The following is a 19187-nucleotide window of genomic DNA, read 5'->3' as shown; positions in this document are numbered from 1 at the left end:
CAAAAAAAATTTCGCTTGTATGTCTGAAGGACGCAAGAGGGGTACTTGCATCGAGCAAGCTTACACAGACACGTTCCTGAAGCAGGTGAAATCGACACTGCCAAAGTTGCTGAAGAAAGTCACCGTGGTATAAGACAGTGTGTTGCTTGCCAGTACCGTATTTACACGCTCAATGATCGCACCCCTGAATTTTGTCGTTGAAATTCAAATTTTTTAATTTCCCGTGTAATGATCACACCCCAAACTTGCCGCAGCGATATGTCGTGTGCCAAGTCTAGCTAATAATGATCGCGCTTACTATCTGTGAAATGCTACGCGAACGACTCCTTAAGACAAACCAAGTGGTCTGCAGGCACCAAACATTCTTAAGTATATGCCTCATTTCATTACTTTCATCACTTTCCGCACTTCCATGACTAAAAAAAAAGCTGCAACCAACTTGCCTTTATTATTTGTAGGCTTCATAATGGTTGTGGTCAACAGCAAAAAAGGCACCTTTCGATTCTTCTCACTTGCACTCGTGGGCACACAACAAATCGCGAGCGGCAATGATAGTAGCCACGCTTACACTGATACGTTAAAAGTGTACCCTGTTCATTCGCCGACGCTTGTAACACAGCTAAGATATTCACCCACCCTTAGCGGTAACGTGCCATATTAGGATAGTAGTGAAGACAGATGCCGCAGTTTCCGTAGCATGCTGGACATGTGCTTCTGTCACTGGCAGCTAAGCGCGCCCATCTGTTTCTGTCCCCTCAAAGTGGACATGGCTACGTTATTGCCACAAACTCGCCGATATTAACAATATTATTTATTACTGATATGGAAGAAACTGTTTCAATGCAGGTAATATACTCACGAGAAGAAAAAGAAAATCGCGTTCGGTGCGTTCGGCTTGCTCCGCCGGCTGGCATTTTTGTTTTGGTGTCTCGCAGCAAACACGGGACGAAAAAAATTTTCTTTTCGCGGGAAATTTAACCCGCTTAATGATCGCACCCCTGATTTTGCGTCAATTTTTCGGACAAAAAAGTGCGATCATTATGCGAGTAAATACGGTATTTGCTGTGCCAAGTTTGTTGCTGCTTGTGCTGCATCTAAATGTAAATCATTGTCAATAAATTGCATATGTCTCTCTGAAAAGTTGTGTTTAGGGCAAGCTATAAAAGAAGTATGTGCTGTCCACCCCTTCCCCACCCCCACTCCCCTTCCCCCTACCTCTCAGTGTTGTGTCTGCAGGATTTTACTAAATTTAAGGTTCATGGGTTGGCAGGTATAGAATAGGTAGCAGCCACCTTGATACACTGTAAGACTGTTGAAAGCTTTATTAAGATTGTAGCAATGCTCTATGAGCCACTTCAAGCAGGGACTGATTTGCCCTACGTAGGCTTTGCCACAACATGAAAGTATCAATTGTACAAAACTTATTGCACATGCAAGAAATTGTTTTGAGGGCTCCTCTGTCTCCCTTCCTGCCTCACAAATGATTTCTGAATTCGCTTTAGTTGTCAGTTCTGCAAAGGCCAACCCACTTCTCTGGGATAGAATTCATCGTATTTGTTTTCTTACAACTGACTGTTTTCTTTAGATAGTGCAATCAAATATGTACATAAGGTGGTGGTGGTAATAATAACATGCCGGGATCTTCTTATGTGCACCAGCTGGCTTGGCACACGCGAGAGTTATAGCCGCAAGTTGGATGATAAAGCTCGAAAGACAGATGATGCCGTGACCACGCCGTCAGTGCAACCATGAGCATATACCCAGCAGCTCAGTTTGGTAGGCACCACCAGCCCTGCCAGTGTAGGAGGCTAGATAGATAGATAGATAGATAGATAGACAGACAGACAGACAGACAGACAGACAGACAGACAGACAGACAGACAGACAGACAGACAGACAGACAGACAGACAGACAGACAGACAGACAGACAGACAGACAGACAGACAGACAGACAGACAGACAGACAGACAGACAGACAGACAGACAGACAGACAGACAGACAGACAGACAGACAGACAGACAGACAGACAGACAGACAGACAGACAGACAGACAGACAGACAGACAGACAGACAGACAGACAGACAGACAGACAGACAGACAGACAGACAGACAGACAGACAGACAGACAGACAGACAGACAGACAGACAGACAGACAGACAGACAGACAGACAGACAGACAGACAGACAGACAGACAGACAGACAGACAGACAGACAGACAGACAGACAGACAGACAGACAGACAGACAGACAGACAGACAGACAGACAGACAGACAGACAGACAGACAGACAGACAGACAGACAGACAGACAGACAGACAGACAGACAGACAGACAGACAGACAGACAGACAGACAGACAGACAGACAGACAGACAGACAGACAGACAGACAGACAGACAGACAGACAGACAGACAGACAGACAGACAGACAGACAGACAGACAGACAGACAGACAGACAGACAGACAGACAGACAGACAGACAGACAGACAGACAGACAGACAGACAGACAGACAGACAGACAGACAGACAGACAGACAGACAGACAGACAGACAGACAGACAGACAGACAGACAGACAGACAGACAGACAGACAGACAGACAGACAGACAGACAGACAGACAGACAGACAGACAGACAGACAGACAGACAGACAGACAGACAGACAGACAGACAGACAGACAGACAGACAGACAGACAGACAGACAGACAGACAGACAGACAGACAGACAGACAGACAGACAGACAGACAGACAGACAGACAGACAGACAGACAGACAGACAGACAGACAGACAGACAGACAGACAGACAGACAGACAGACAGACAGACAGACAGACAGACAGACAGACAGACAGACAGACAGACAGACAGACAGACAGACAGACAGACAGACAGACAGACAGACAGACAGACAGACAGACAGACAGACAGACAGACAGACAGACAGACAGACAGACAGACAGACAGACAGACAGACAGACAGACAGACAGACAGACAGACAGACAGACAGACAGACAGACAGACAGACAGACAGACAGACAGACAGACAGACAGACAGACAGACAGACAGACAGACAGACAGACAGACAGACAGACAGACAGACAGACAGACAGACAGACAGACAGACAGACAGACAGACAGACAGACAGACAGACAGACAGACAGACAGACAGACAGACAGACAGACAGACAGACAGACAGACAGACAGACAGACAGACAGACAGACAGACAGACAGACAGACAGACAGACAGACAGACAGACAGACAGACAGACAGACAGACAGACAGACAGACAGACAGACAGACAGACAGACAGACAGACAGACAGACAGACAGACAGACAGACAGACAGACAGACAGACAGACAGACAGACAGACAGACAGACAGACAGACAGACAGACAGACAGACAGATTCCAAATGCCTCAAGTTCACAAAGCATGCTTCGCATTAATAACAATAAATGTGTGGATATGTGGATATGTGCATGCATGTCTGTCCATGTGCCTGTGTTAGTATTGAGTACCGTATTTTCTGGATTATAGGTTGCACCTTTGAAAAGTTTTGCCCCCACTTGTCGCAATTTTCAAAAAAGTTGGTAAAAAGATGCACCTATTTTTTCTAATTCGGCATAATGAAATGATGCAGACACGTACACTTAAGGTGAAGTGCCAAACTTGCCCATTTCAGAGCACTAAATTTTCATTTTAAAAAATTTTACGAGCCATAAATTCTAGCAGAAAAAAAAATTGTGAACCAACACTTGCCTTAGGTGCATAAACCAATATTTATTGCACTTCACTCGAATCCATCGAATGCATCGTCCTCTGTTGCACTGTCAAAAACTTTAGCTGCTTCGACCAGCAGCATCGCTGCACAACCATCGTCCTCTAAATAACATTTATGTGATGTAGGCATGGTCGCTGGTATTTTCTCTGGTGCAGCATGCTCAGGACAAACACACGAATGATGACAATACCCCGGAACCAGCCAAAACAAACTCATGCAAAAAGTGAAATGGCAACTGGAAGTTGCAGCTTCTCGTGCGGGCAACTGATGATGATGATGATGATGATGATAACCAAATTGTAACACTGCTCATACATGGAAACATCAAATTTTTTTATTGATTTTGATGTTTCTATGCATCAGTTGTTTTTTTTTTACTTTGGAAGTAGCACTGACATGGAAGAGAACTTTGGTTCGTCAGATTTCAGAATGGAGTTTCGTTTTCTTCATCGAACCATTTCAAAGCTGCCATGTGCTGATATGAGGATATCCTGTGTGTTTCATAGGTCACAGTTCTTATCTGCAGGGTGTTAACCCCTTTCTCTACCACTAACAAGTATAGTCATCATTAGTTTTTATACCAATATAGCCGATGACATATATAGTCGTCATGAAGAAAAATGCCTCACACAGCAAACTGGTGACTGCTATAGGTGCCAAATTGTGTCTAGTTTCAATTTTTGACACTAGATGGCCACACTTTTCAAAGTAGCACTATTGTGTTTCTCTTTTCTCTTTATTGCCGTCTCCTCTGATGCTTGTGCGGGAAACATGGCTGTCTTCCTGTCATATGAGAATAAAAGTGCATGCAAAAGAAAACATTTTTATGACTCCTCATCTGAAAACAGCTCCGTATAAGTTTGCATGGAAACAGAAAGTGATGTGTCCTCCTCTGAGAAAGAGAGAGAGAACACTTTAATTTCACTGTAGTGACTGGAGTTTCCCACCGCTGCCCATGAGTGGTTCCCCATCGATTTGTCAAATCTGCCTGCAACACCACTGCATTTCCACTTCTCTGCCTACGTGTGTTTTGCACCGTGTAGATTAATTATTTTCTTTTGCTATCCTCCCCACCCCCAATAGTGTATTGAGCCCCCCCCCCCCCCCCCAGGGCACTGGGATGCAAGGCCTAAGTGACATGCAGAGAAGCCTTCTTGTAGCCTTTATTTCACATATGCAAAGAAAGAACCAGCGATATACTACTCACAGTGTTTTTTTTTTTCAGAAAAACGCTCTTAAAGAATAATTTGAAAAAATAAAATAAAAATTAACTGAAAGTTTGATTAATAGAAGTATTAATGAAAACTTCATTGTGCAGCTTCAAAATTCTAAGGCTATCTGAAAAAGTTTGTGTTCTTTGCACTAAAATAAAGTGAATCTATTATTTTATCAATGCCCATGTAACTTGGCTTCAACTGTTCTAAAAGTTAATCTATGTGCAGTTCATTGTAAAGCTAGGAATAGTGCATAGTGCCAAGTCTCAGAATGGTGCATATCGCCATGTTGCAGCCTTCGTACCAGGTCCTGGTGTCCTTTCAAGTGCTTCTCATCCGATCACCTGAGAATTGTTTCAAGCACCCAAAGAAGCTTCTTGTTGGATTTCGACAATTTCGGAGTGTGGAAGTGGAGATTGACAAGTTGTCACATGAGCAGCAGACGATTGGTATTCTTTTTGTAGGGTTGAGGTTATGAGTTCTCATCAGTCAGAGCCTCTGCAATACAACATCATTTTGGAAAGCTGGCTGTCAGTACAAAAACGTGCTGCTCTGTTGTGTCACGTGTGGCGAAGCATAAACAAAAGCAGATTCAGTGAGGCCGAGCTAACTAATTTGCGGTGAAGCTGTACTTGCATTTGCAAGTTTTAGAATGGACGGGCCCAGCTCGTCCTTGGTGCGAGCACTACAAATTTCAACAGCGTGGCTCGTTCTTCGTGGGAAAAAAATCAAATGAAAAAAGTGTCTGCAAACTTTTCAATAACTGTTGATTAAGAAGTATTTGTTAATAATCTGCACATGTATCAAATGTATAGTTTGAACTTGTCTACAGCCCCGTAAAATAAAATTGCAGATACAGTTTGTGTACCATTGTTGCTGTGCTACTTGCTGTGCTTTAAATTAATTGATTATACATTGCTTGAACTGATTGCATAGTTAATTTGCTGTTTGACAGGTCGAGGTTGACCTGGTCACTATGATGGAGCACACGCTGCCCGAGTTCAACCTGAACAACGAGCTGGATAAGCTGGTCCTTCCTGGGGATGAAAGGGTGGATAGCACCAAGTCACCCCTGTGAGTAACACTTGAAGCTTTCCTAAAACCTCTGGTAGTTATGGTGTAAAGTGAGTAGAAAGCTCTGGGACTATAATTTAGACCAAAAAAAAAGATGAATAATATATTTTGAAAGCATGTTTCTTGGGTGCACTTGTTGGCGGTGTTAACTGATACATGGGAAAACATTGACAGATTGTGAGTTCTAAGTTGCTGCCACTGCCTTAGGTGCTGCAGTTGAAAATTTTTGTGTCAGATTCTCATAGACATATGGCTTGAAATGTTGCTTTCTATGGCACTAGCTCCATAGCCCTTAGTTGCGAACTATTTTGTGTTCCACAAACAGATATTTTAAGACAAGTCTGTGCACATCTAGAATAAATTACCGTTGAACTTCGTTAAACAAAGTAGCATCTGACATAAAAATAACCTAATTATATCAATATTCATTATAAGCATCCACGATGATATTGGTTTAATAAAAAACATTAGAATAAGGGTTATGCAAAAGAAACACAGGTGCACCACTTCTGATGCACCAGCAAAGGCTCTATTATTGCTTTTGATGATTTCGCGTCAACTTCCAATGCCAATATGTGGCACAAGAAATGTCGACTTGAAAACTAACAACTGCTATACGTTGTCATTAATTCCCAACTGCATGCCTGCCAAGCAGAGCCATAAGCCAAAACACACATGTGCGTGCTGAATGTTCCGTTTCAAGTTGCATTTGCTGACTATTAACATTTTTGCTACCAGGATACATATTTTGAGTTGACGAGCAAAGAAATATTTACTGTGCTGTAACTGATAACATCTCTGATCTTGCATTTTCGGTTTAATTATAGCAATAGAAGGCTCAAACGTGACCAATTAGATGTTAGATTTACTTTCTCATGAATTAGTTATACCCATGTCATATTAAAGGGACTGACAACTGATTTTTAAGGACCCAGTTCTTTATGGTGCAACGCAAAGCTCACCCTCAGTAGTGTTTACATCTGCAGCAGTTACTTCCAAAAGTGCGTGGATATTTAGTCAATGTCCCTGGTGCAAGGGATGGCAGTCTCTTCCCCACATTATGTGGGAATGTATATACAGTCCATCACGGATATATCGAACCCAGATATATCGAATTATTGCCTATATTAAACAGTTGGAGAATCCCCTTGGGAATCCCATGCAAAAGTATAGTGCTATTCTTCGCGTATATAGAACTCCTGTGCACCGGCATATCGATGTATCGAACTCCGTGCTCGGCTGTGCCCCGGCAAGTGCGCTTCTCCCATCATACCCCACCCCTGCAAGTGCGCTTCTCTTATTGCATCCCACCCCAAAAAGTGCGCTTCTCCTCACGAAGCTCTCGTGATGTTCCCGCGATCTCACGCGCGCCGCCCCACACTCTGAGAAAGGGGCGTGTGGGTAAAAGGCACGTGACGAGGAGCACTTGGAGTGTGATTGGGTGTGAAAGGGAAGCGGGAGGGAGAAACCACGCTGACCGAAGGCACCCGTTTCCTGTGTTTTGGTTGGCTGACACCGCTGGTGCAGCGAGACGAACGAGGTCAGTGCAGCTTGGGCTTGTGGTAGTAGTGCGGAGACGCAGAGTGGTGCGTCTTTCGGTTCGCTTTGTTCCTTTTATTCACGAGGCCAACGTGAAGGCTTGAGACTCGTGTGTTGCGGTGCATTTTTCTTTCCTCTTTTGGCACGTGTTCCGGAGCCATGGCCGCGAAAAAAAACTAAAAAATTTGGATTTTTCAAGAAAGGCGGACATCATTTGACGGGTGGAGGCTGGCGAGGAAAAGTTGTTGGTCGCCACGGCGTTCAGAATTCCTCGCAACACATCGTGCTGTGTTTTTGTCTTTTTACGCGCCTTAGAGGCACAGATCAATAAGATCCCGTTAGTCACGACATCGGGAAACTGCCTTGAGATGTGTGGAGTTGTTAGAGAAGCTTTTGACATGCATATTTTATATTTCGAATTATCGAAATATCGAACTATTTTGCGATCCCCTTCGAGTTCGATATATCCGGGATCGACTGTATAGGCCACCGAACATGAACTCGCCCATGATACTGACCTCACTCAGGGAGCCTTGGGAGGCTGTCCTCGCTCGAGCCAATTTGGAGACCCAGAAGGGTCTCTTAGACCAAGCTGACTGTACAGCAACGGCCACTGGAGTCCTGGACTAGGGACCCACCCTTCCCACTTCCTTGTCTTTCCTATCTATTAAATAAAGTTTTTCAATCAAAAGAATCGGTAGCCCGCCTCGCAAATTGTGAAAGCCACCCATCGTTCTACCTTCACAGGAGTGAGTGTCACTGTGGTTAACCACCTACAATTTGACCTTTTCAACCACTTTTGAAAATAAAAAGCTGGTGCAATAAGTTCGCGTTGTTCTACAGCCATTTCTTATATTTGTACCGCATTTTCCCTCAAGTAAGCACCTACCCTAAAAACCGAACTATAGGTCGGACTGGAATATAGGTCGATCCCCCAACTAACGAATTCTAATAATGAAAAAAATCTTTTTCAATGGCAAAAGTACCAAAAGACACCCTTACCTTGAAACAAATGCGACTCATGCACAATAGTGACAGTATTTATTTGAATGCTGCTCGCATGTGCACCCGGCCAGTTTTTAACAGTATCGCGCGACCATCGACCCGCGTGCTTGTCAGCACCTTATTAACGGTGCTGAGCGGCGAAACAAACTAGATACACGCATGTGTACACGTGCGCTTACTTTCGCTATTTCGCCGCTCTGTGCCGTGGTGACAAGGTGCTGACAAACACGCGGGTCGATGGTCGTGCGATACTGTTAAAAATTGGCTGGGTGTACAGTACACAGAAGGGCACAAAGTGCGCAAGCGCTACTCCGAATCAGAGCAACGCTTTTGATAGGAGTCGTCCGAACTAGAGTTGGATGACGAGTGCTTCTCGTTACCCAGTCCAGAGGCACGCGCGATCTCTACCGCTTTCAAACGGATGCACTTGGCTGTCACAGGTAGCGATCTTACACGCAGCTCCCGGATGAACTCCACAACGTTGTCTTCCAGTTCTGCAGTTCACCCACGAAATGACGTTTTCTGTTGGTTTGCTGCTTCTGCCTCCACCAGTACCGAATGCTCTTTTCGGATACTCTAAATTCGCGCTGTGCCACGAGGTTGCCGTGGGCTTCCACGCACTCAATGCTCATTTTGAAACAAAATATGAAAAATCAGCCTTTAACCAATATACCGTATTTACTCGCGTAATGAACCCACCTTTTTTCCAGATAAGTTGACATAAATTTGGGGGGAGGGTTCATTACGCGGGGAAAAAAAATTTAGATATTTTTTAGGTCGAAATTTCATGTCACAATGAAGATAGGAAAATCGCAATCCCAACCTTACCTTTATAGTAAAAACACGTACGCGATGAATGTGAATTAAAAATTCATTTTTATTTTCATGCTGCTGGCTGCTTATGGTCTGTCTCACTCGGGCTCGCTATCTGAATCCACGCTTCCACTCATATCGCTTGCGACTTCGTCGGCGTCGTCGTCTTCCCACAGCGCGTCGTCTTCACTGCCGTCGAGGCTGTTGGAGATGCCAGTCTTTTTGAAGCTGCGGACGACCATCTCGCTGGGAATCACACTCCATGCTTCTAGAATCCATCGACAGAGCATGTCGATGGTGGGCCTTCTAATCTTACCTGCGGGAGTCAGGTCGTGGTTTCCCGCGGCCATCCACTCTGTATAGAGCCGGCGCACGTTGTCCTTAAAGGGCTTATTAATGGAAACATCAAGGGGCTGCAGCACTGATGTCAAGCCACCTGGGATGATAGCGAGGTCCGTGCGTAACTCGCTCATTCGGCAGCGGACATTTTTTTCCAGATGGCCGCGGAAGCTGTCCATAACAAGCAGCGATGGCAGGAGAAGAGCCCCGGGCCGCCGTCCCCAGACTGTTTTCAGCCAGTCGGACACCAGTTCGGCCGACATCCACCCTTTCTCCTGGGCGCGAATGTGGATACCGGCAGGAAGAGTTCCCTTTGGCAGAGTCTTTCTTTTGAAGACGACGAACGGCGGCAGCTTCCTGCCATCCGCTGTTACAGCTAACATCACGGTGCACCGCTGCTTCTCGGCGCCCGTCGTCTTAACCTGCACACTTTTCGCACCTTTCATATCGACAGTGCTGTTTCTTGGCATGTCAAAGTTTATAGGCGTCTGGTCCGCGTTCCCGATTTGCGACAGCAGGAACTTTTTGTCCTCACGGATCCGAATGACAAAGCGGTGGAAATCACGCACTTTGTCCCCACAGTCTGCCGGCAGCCGCTGGCATAACGTAGTACGCCTTCTGAGGCACAACACGTTCCGGCGCATGAAACGAGTCGTCCAACCACTGCTCGCCTTAAATTCACTCGCGGCAATGCCGTGACTTCTTGCAGTGGCCCGCGCGTGATTCTGTATCAGCTCGTGGGATACGGCACATCCTTCGTTGCGGAGCCTCTTCACATAGCTCAGAACTTCTTCCTCGACGCGAGGAAACTTGCCCTGCTTCGGCCCGCGAAAGGCCCGGCGATCTTTCTTCGTCGCTCTGAGTTCCTCTTGTTGATTCCTCCAGTAGCGCACACGCACGGGGTCTACACTAAAATGCCGTCCAGCCGCGCGATTGCCATGCTCCAAAGCATGCTCCACGACTTTGAGCTTAAAACCGGCCGTGTAGCTAGCGTAACGCCCCATCGCACAACGCGCAGAAAATGCACAGCACGCACGAAATAATGCAAAGGTCGTAGCGAAGCACTTAAACAGCAACAAAATAGGACTGCGCATGCATGGCGCTATAAGCAGAGGTTTGCTTTGCATTTAATAGATGGCACTCGGCAACCTGCATCATCATCATCATCATTGTAAAAAAAAAGAATCTAGAGAAGTTTGACAAATTGGTTCGAGAAATACAAAGAAAATAGCCGAGCGTGGTGGAAACTGCCGTCACCCCATTTCAAAGAGGACGCCCCAGTAAAGCCCTTTGCGCATCCACCAACGAATCATGCAAGGTCAATGAACGATCAACGAAAGCGTGCAGTCGATGCCCGCGTCACCCGCGTTCGCGTCGCCGGTGTTCAGCATCGTTGGCTTCAAATGATGTTTATTTTATCACTGCGCGATCAGACAATTTTATGATCGTCGACAGTCGACAGCGCCGGCCAATTGAGCCGAGATAACGCGAACATGCTGAACACCGACCCTGCGGGCGGGTGCGCGTTATTTACGCGACGTAAAAAAAAAAAAATTCAATTTTCGACGACAAAAGTGGGGGGTGGGTTCATTACGCGAGTAAATACGGTAACTTTGTCACAATGTAATCGCAAATTGGCGGTGCCACAATGTCGCCACGCCGCGCTGCTGCTGATGGTGATGGCGAAGGCGGCTCTTTACTTCATCCGCTCATTGTTGCAAGACTTCCGTAGTTTTTCCGCCAATGTCCGGTATATAAGACAAGGGTCGACTTTTCGCAATGGTTTTTTGAAAAAAAGTTCGACTTATATTCCGGTTTTTACGATACGTCTTGGCTGGCTGGCCCCTGTCGTCGTTTTTTTGTCGATAGACCAGCCAAGCCAGCTCATCGAAAACAAAGGCGAAGGCAGCGCCACTTTTCTCCTCACTACAAATGAAGGCTTATCTGCACATTGTAAGTCAGGAAAAACGTATAATAATAAAAAGTATGCAGCATTTTAATACTGATTAAAAGACCAGGAACCATGTACACTATAGAAGGTCATGTGGTGGTGGACCTCTTATGCCGCTTCATGTTATTGCTGCGTGGGGTGCCAAAGGTCATTTTTTGCAACATTTAATGATGAATTAAAAATATCAATCATGTTTAATGAGAAAACCATGGCTCGTTTTAGCCACTATGATAGGGAATCGTTCCATCAGCAGGGTTATCTCGATTCATGTTCTGAGCGGTTGTCTGTTCCTTTAAAATTCAACTGTATGAGCGCAACCATGCAATAGCAAGAAAATGGAAAAAGTTATATGGGTACAGCTGAGGCATCCTGTGTCAACTATTTTTTAGTATTCTTTTCTGGTAGTCTATTTGTAGTAATATACTAGTTTGAATACTACTACACATATTTAGGTACTTTTGCTACGACAGCATAGAAAAATGCACATCTATGTTAGTGAACTAGTAAGACATGGGTCATGGTGGTAACAAATCGCAAAAGGGTGGTTGAGGCATTGAGAAGTTTTTGTTGAGTGGTCTAGTGTGTTCTTTATTACATGTAGCCACTGTGTAGCTTTTATCATTTCTTGCTGCATTTCCTAGTTTTCTTTAATAAAACCTATGCTGTAACTGAACAGTGTGATTCGCAACATATAATCCTATTTCATTGACTTCAGAAATGGCAGTCAGAAACCAAAAATACTTTTTTTTACATTGTGGAAACATTTGTCACAATAACAAGATCAATCACTAGTTTTTAGAAAGAAATCATCAATGGCCGAGCTCAATGTTTGACGCATTTGGCATGGCATGACCATTATTTAATAATTTTAAAAGAATGTCATGAATATTTGCTACTTTATTTTTTTTTTTTTGTGATATATAGGAGAAGCAAGCGCAAGTCACATACGCTGATGGGACCAGATGGCACGGAACCCAGTACGAAGAAGCCATTCAGTGGGTGCATTTTCTGTTTGCTACAAAGTGGTTGTTGCCTTGTGTGCCATTTCATGCCTGTTTTCATGACTTTTCCATGTTTTTTGCTGTCACATCATTATCAACAAGATTGTGTTTTATCTAGCCTGTTCCTTCTTTTTTCACATCATATTTCCATGGCTGCAGTTGCACCAATGCGGGGCCGAGGGTTGCCACGGGTTAGCCTTGGCCACCAATCACGGGCAAATGACCCATTTCGTTCACGGCCACCTAACACAAGCCGGCCCCCATCCACGCATGTGGATGACTTTGTCCACCAATTGCATCAACGCCCACCAGGAAAGGCAAGTGCTGGGCAATCACATACATTGTGGTCTTTGTGTTACTCATGTTGATTGGTTGAAGAGGGACCAGAACCTTCAGCATGAAACAGCTGGACATGAGGAAATTTGTAAGACAATACATTATCAGTTCTACACTCTGTTTCAGTACTAGATCCTCTCAACATTGAGGCAGCTACTCAATTAGGAGGGAAAGCACATCTTTAAGGTGTTCTTCCATGCTTCCATGCCTTATTAACTGCTAGTGGTGACTACTACAGCGCAAGCGATGGCAGCATCTACAAGCATTGCAACTGGGCAGCGAGATATTGTGTCAGAACGCATAAAGGCGTGCTATGACGGACAGCGGGAATTTAGGTTCGGCGCTCACTGACAATGTCAAAGTTTCTAATTTTCGCAATTGGGATGCTTACGTGCATTGCAATATTTACATCTCACCTTAAAAACAGGTGAAATTAAGATAAGTCTCGAGGCCAGTAGATAACTAGTCATTTTTGCTGTGCTTACGCTTACGCTCATAAATTTGTTTTGAAAACAACGCTGACACGTATCGAATATACTTAAAGGGGGACGTGGCAACGAAAACTTTTTTTTATTTAAGGGAATAAATTTGGGAAATTCGGCATACAGGTGTGACTTGTTATGCTGATATCATACCTGAAATTACTTTTGTGCTATCTATTACAGTTCTCAAATTAAAACAATTGACAGCCTTTAATGGTCATCCCCAAATTAATTAATTAATTAGACATAAGTTCGCCAAGATATTCACATCGCCATGTTCACAAAGGCCTATTCTGTGCAATAAAGCTATTGGTTTATTTTTTAAATGCCGAAATGAGCATAAAAATATTTTTTTAACTTTCCTGTGCATATTGTCTTACCAACGACTTTCACAAAAAATCCATTATAAATTTTTTTATGAGGTCAGTTAAAAATGGACAGCTTTATTGCTCTCATCAATCTTTCGGGCTGTAAGTGCAAAAGACAGAATGATTTTGTCTTCACTCGTGAAATGGGACTGGGATGACTGAAAGCAACTGCATAAAAAATGAAAGCTGAGAAAATGGAGCTCCAAGTTTCATTTGTTGTAAACGTTTAAATATTAACTTTGAGCGCCTAAAACCCACCTGGGATGTAGTCCTTTGCCTCTGAGGGCAAATTTTCTGTACATTTTGATGTAGCTTTTCGCTTTCTTCCAGCAGTTTCGAGCACCTTAGTTGCCTTTCTGATTTTCGTGCATCCATACGTTGCGCAGAGGTAGATGACAGTGCATTCAAAACCAGGGTGTGTACCAACCGGGAAAACTGGGAATTCTCAGGGATTTTGAGTAGTCTGGAAAAGCTCCAGGAAAATTAAGGGAATTTGTGCTTCTATCAGGGAAAATTATCTGTAATATTATTGAAGGGGAACAAAAGTCGCGATAATTCTGGCTCGAATAACAGACAGGAATCGTAACAAATTGTCTTTAACATTCTGTCTTTGGCTGGAGGAGTTGCCAGTGTACAGTCAACGACCGACTTTCCGGATGCCTGATAATTCGGACAGCTTCGCGGCACCATCATGTACCCCATAGAGTTAATGTATCAGAATGTCAGAAATTTTGGATGCAAGAACCCTTCGCTGTCCAATCTTCCGGACTTCTTATCGTGACCGTAGGTCCAAAATGGCATTAATCAAAGCCACCACCGCTACCGTTTTGATTACCTCGCCGCTTCGAACCGGCACGCTCGCACGCAGATCCGCTGGCATCCGTAGCTACTACTGCGGCAACGCTAGGCCTAGCTGCTTCGACTTTCGCTCTCAAGCTTCTTGCCGTCGGGTGCCGTGTTTTTCATTGAAATAATTCACCGCTGTCAGCAATGGCACTAATTCCACCTTTGTGGTCTTCGCGATTGGCGTCGAAGCTCAGAAAGCATGTTGCGTTGCATAATGCCGCTTCCCAAAAGTCAGCTTCGCCTCTATACAGAAATGTTACTTGGTGAAGCATACCAAAAGTATTGCAGTGAAGCATAACAAGCGTGGGAAGGGGCTATTGCCATGGGACACAGTACGTATTCCTTAATTATACACGCGTGCACCCGGTATCTCCTGTCACAGTATGAGCACCGATATGCCTAATACCTGTACTGCCAGGCCTTCAGCCCTTTTTCGAATGTGCCTGTGGCGGTTTCAGTCCTTGAGCGCAGTAAAAGACATGCATTCATTTTTTCCAACTGGCCGATTTTTCGGATGTTTTCGTGTCCCCTAGGCCGTTCGAAAAATCAGTTGTTGACTGTACGACTCACCAAGAAGATGCTTCAAATGGTTCGTAGGGCGAACAAGCTGCGGAAGGAGGACGAGAACAAAAAGGACCTACGCATTGAGGAATGAATGGGAAAGGAAGCATGCTACCGCCGTCTTGAAGGAACTTGAGCTCAAAAAACAAAGTGTTGGCTGATGCCAAGATGGAGGTGTCCCTCATCCAAACCAAAATAAACTCTTTAAAGCAGTGAAACAACATTGAGGCATCGTGTACAGGCTGAGAGTATGTCAGGACAGCTGAGGTTGACTTACGAGCTGTTAAGAGAGAATCTCAATTGTGACAAAGTTCGGGCCTCATACCGCTGAGCTTGCTATCAGTTGATAGAAATAGGTCATACTCGAAAATATTTTCTTCTGTATGCATCTCCTTTTTATTCGTATTTGAGAATGGCTGACTCGATTTGCAATTTTTTTCCAAGACATTTTATTTCCTGTGCATTTTACTAACCCCACCCTTCTATTCTCTTTTGAATAAAATAAGCACTACTCCTTAGTATTCAAATTGGATTAAGTAATCTTTTTTAAAAAATTTATTTCATATGCTTACTAGAGAGTGACAGCATCGAGCGACATGTTTTCAGCCCGTCTTGACATAAAGTGTAATTCTGCATCACCTATGGAATTTTGCAAAGCACTCAGGGAAAACCTGGAAAACTCAGGGAAATTTTAAATGTAAACTTGATAAACACCTTGAATATGTCCGCTCTTGTCTGTCGTCACAGAACCTATTTATTAGTGAGAGTTAGAGCTGAAATCCACAGTTGAATATTTGATGCAAAAACTTCTGCTCTCACCTAGGTCGCGTTGCCATCACGACCACATACAGGTGCACCATTACCATCGCTCGCAGACGCACCGTTACCATCACTCATGGGCACGTTTTCACTGCTGCGCAAATGCGCGTGAGAGAGGTTCGTCAGCAATTCAAATCTACAACAGCCAATAGGAGTGTGCCTTGTGCCCCACGCGACTACTGCACCCAATTGCAATGCTGGATTTGCCTTTTTTTCGATTGCATTTGCTGGTTTATTGTTTGGTGGAGAAATACGTTGCTCCTGCTTTCTTCAGCTCTGATCTCTACTCTTTATGATGGTACCAAGATGGCAGTACCGCGTCAACGGATAGCCGAGTGATCAGCGGTGTGACGGGACCGTCCGAAGCCAGATTTTTTCACAATTTTTGATGACAGCACTCTAGGAAAGTGCTGTTTTCTCGATTCCTACTGCGTATTTCGTTATAATATTTCACCGCGAGGTTAATAAAGGTCCGTGGATTGTGAAAAAAAATTTATGGAAAATTTTGACCATTTGACCACTTCAATTGCTACATCCCCCGTTAAGGTCTTAGAAAATATCGTCCTTCAAGAATGCTGACACAACTTTTTACCATAAAAGTACTATAGCTGCGTTATGGCATCAAAAGCTATAGGGCAAAAGGAGGTAAATAAATACGATAGTGTTATCAATAACTGATGGTACTGTAATTATCGAGATACAAATCGTGCATCTGAAAAGCAAGATTGATAATGTGCGCATTGCGGAAAACAGTCTTACATTAGCAGAGGCTGAGCTGCAACTAGAGAATACTCCCCAAGAAAATTTTGCTAACATTTGGATGCTCAGTGCATGCGATTGTTGCAAGTTACCTATTGGGTTTGTAGGCTTCTCATCGCCTCATCACGTGACTTATACAGCAAATGTCTATAGTTCAGAAAATTTCCTGAAGACCATTTGATATGAAGACACAAATTTAAGCATGATGGCTTAGATCAACGAGGTTCTTGCATATTTTTTTCCTGCGTTCTGGGTTGCAGAAAAACCCAAGACATAAGTGTTGTTTGCTGTGCGCAGCAAACGGGCATGACTGATTATTTTCATCGTTAAAACTGTCATGCACCTTTCATCTCGCATCGCAAGCCCGAAAAGTCAATTTAGCGAACACGCACACAGCACCATGGAAATTACAAACATGAAACAACATAACCGCGCTGCACTGACTAATCCACACACATGCACAGATACTTCAACAGCTCCGACATAGTATGGTGGAGGTGCGGCACAGGCCTGGTGAAAGGGTGTCACCACCCTGAATGACAGGAGGTGGCGCTGAGAGTGAGGCACCTTACATCGCATGAGATAGTAGCGCCATCTCTCTATCCCTCTTGTAACATCCACTTGTGCAGGATGCGCTCACTGACATTCATGCATGCAGTCGTTCTCTTAATTACAGAGTTTGTGCTTGCACCTTTACTGCACTCCTTCCACACTGTTCCAAGCTTGTCCACGCCAGCTGTTTCATTCCTGTTGCTTAAAAGAGCAGCTTGGAACGATACTGCGCAGGCGAGTCTGTGGATGCCAATTCTTGTGAAGGACAAAGCACTACCCAGGAGGGAGCCCTCCATGATGCTGGGGCTGTGCTGAATATACTGATGAATTTAGGCAGTGTCAAATCAATTAATTGTTTGCACTTTTTAAATGCAAATCAATGTTTATAGAGCAGCATTGCAGTGATGTTTTTTTTTTGTTCTTTGCACATTTTCACTCAAACAAGTTGAGAACTCTTATTTTCAGTATCATTGAGCCTCAATAAATATTTATTAAGCAATGAAGCCATATTGCACAAAAAACCAGCTGTGACCTGCAGAGAAGCTCCCAAGTAAACATCTGCCGACGAGACCACTTGTCAAGGCCATTTAGTCATGCAATGGGTTCTGAACTAAGGCACTACGTCTTGCTGTGCAAAAATCTGCACTCGCAAGCCTTGTAGCTTTGGCTCTGCTATGAGGAACTACTGAAATAGCGCATATGTACTATAGTAGCGCAGAACATTGGCATGCGTCTAGAGAAGCAAACCCTGAAGTACTGTAAAGTGCTGCACAGCTGCTCTTATTTGCATTAGGACCCATCCTCGCATACAAGTTATAAATGAATCTGCATATCCGAAATGAGTGCAGTTCTCAGAACAATGCCAAAGAACACTATTTTGTGTTGTCATATCAGCCTGTTCTGCCTCCAGCCTGCAGAGTGTCAGTGCTGTGCAGGAATTGTTGCAGTGCTCGGGCTTTTTTTTTTTTCCAGAACATGTGTGGTTGTCTTTCGATGGCCAGAATCAGTCGCTTTTATGGCTCTTTCAAGGGACTGTAACATGGGGGCAAACAACCATGTGCCCAACCGAAATAGAAAAGACAATAATGGCACTCCATGAATAGCAGGAAGACCAAGGGGAACCGAGGGGCCCGATTTCTTGTTAAACTCCTACATGAAGTCTGCAGACAATGAACCCAGGGAAAGAATAGCAAAAATAAACTGTTCTTTTAAATTGAAATGTAGAAAGAATAAGGGAAATAAAAGTGTCCAAAAAGACAACTTGTGGCACACGGGGGAACTGAAGCCACTGTAGTAAAATGATCAATGGGATGTTAACACCATCTGTTAGCATTATGGTGAAAGCCACCTGTCATCATCATTGTTTTGTTGCAGCAATGTCAACATTTTAGTAAGTGGTGTCACAGCACATGATGCACTCTTTGGATTTATTGTGGACTAAATAAAGCAAGCTATGAACACAAGTGTAGTGTCAAGTGAGCCCACCATGAAATTTCTGTGGGAAATTTCTGTGCGAACGAGCCAGTGCTTTAGCAGAAAGGGTCATGCATACATGGCAATTCTACTTAGGCATAACTCAGTATCAGGGCCTTTGAGGTCAAATTATTAGTGATTTTAATAAAAAGGCTATGCTGGCTGTGAAAGTGCTGCTTGCGCAGGCGGTCTATGCTCTTAGGCAGACACAATTTGCACAAACAAGTACATAAGTAAACAAGATTTTTGCTTAACTTTT

At 44.1% G+C, this 19187-nt stretch overlaps 1 protein-coding gene across 7 annotated transcripts in view; it reads left to right on the top strand.

The window, feature by feature from the left end:
• The window catches only part of vir (VIR_N domain-containing protein), a 372111-nt gene that overhangs the window by 307873 nt on the left and 45051 nt on the right, over positions 1-19187 (top strand). For all 7 annotated transcript variants that reach the window (XM_075698519.1, XM_075698512.1, XM_075698531.1 and 4 more), the window contains 3 exons: positions 5966-6084; positions 12656-12726; positions 12892-13049. In XM_075698519.1, coding sequence (XP_075554634.1) covers positions 5966-6084; positions 12656-12726; positions 12892-13049 — 348 coding nt within the window. The remainder of the gene's footprint in view (positions 1-5965; positions 6085-12655; positions 12727-12891; positions 13050-19187) is intronic.

Source organism: Dermacentor variabilis, chromosome 1 (assembly GCF_050947875.1).
Source record: "Dermacentor variabilis isolate Ectoservices chromosome 1, ASM5094787v1, whole genome shotgun sequence".
NCBI classification, from domain to species: domain Eukaryota; kingdom Metazoa; phylum Arthropoda; class Arachnida; order Ixodida; family Ixodidae; genus Dermacentor; species Dermacentor variabilis.
This window is presented reverse-complemented; position numbering and strand designations above follow the sequence as displayed.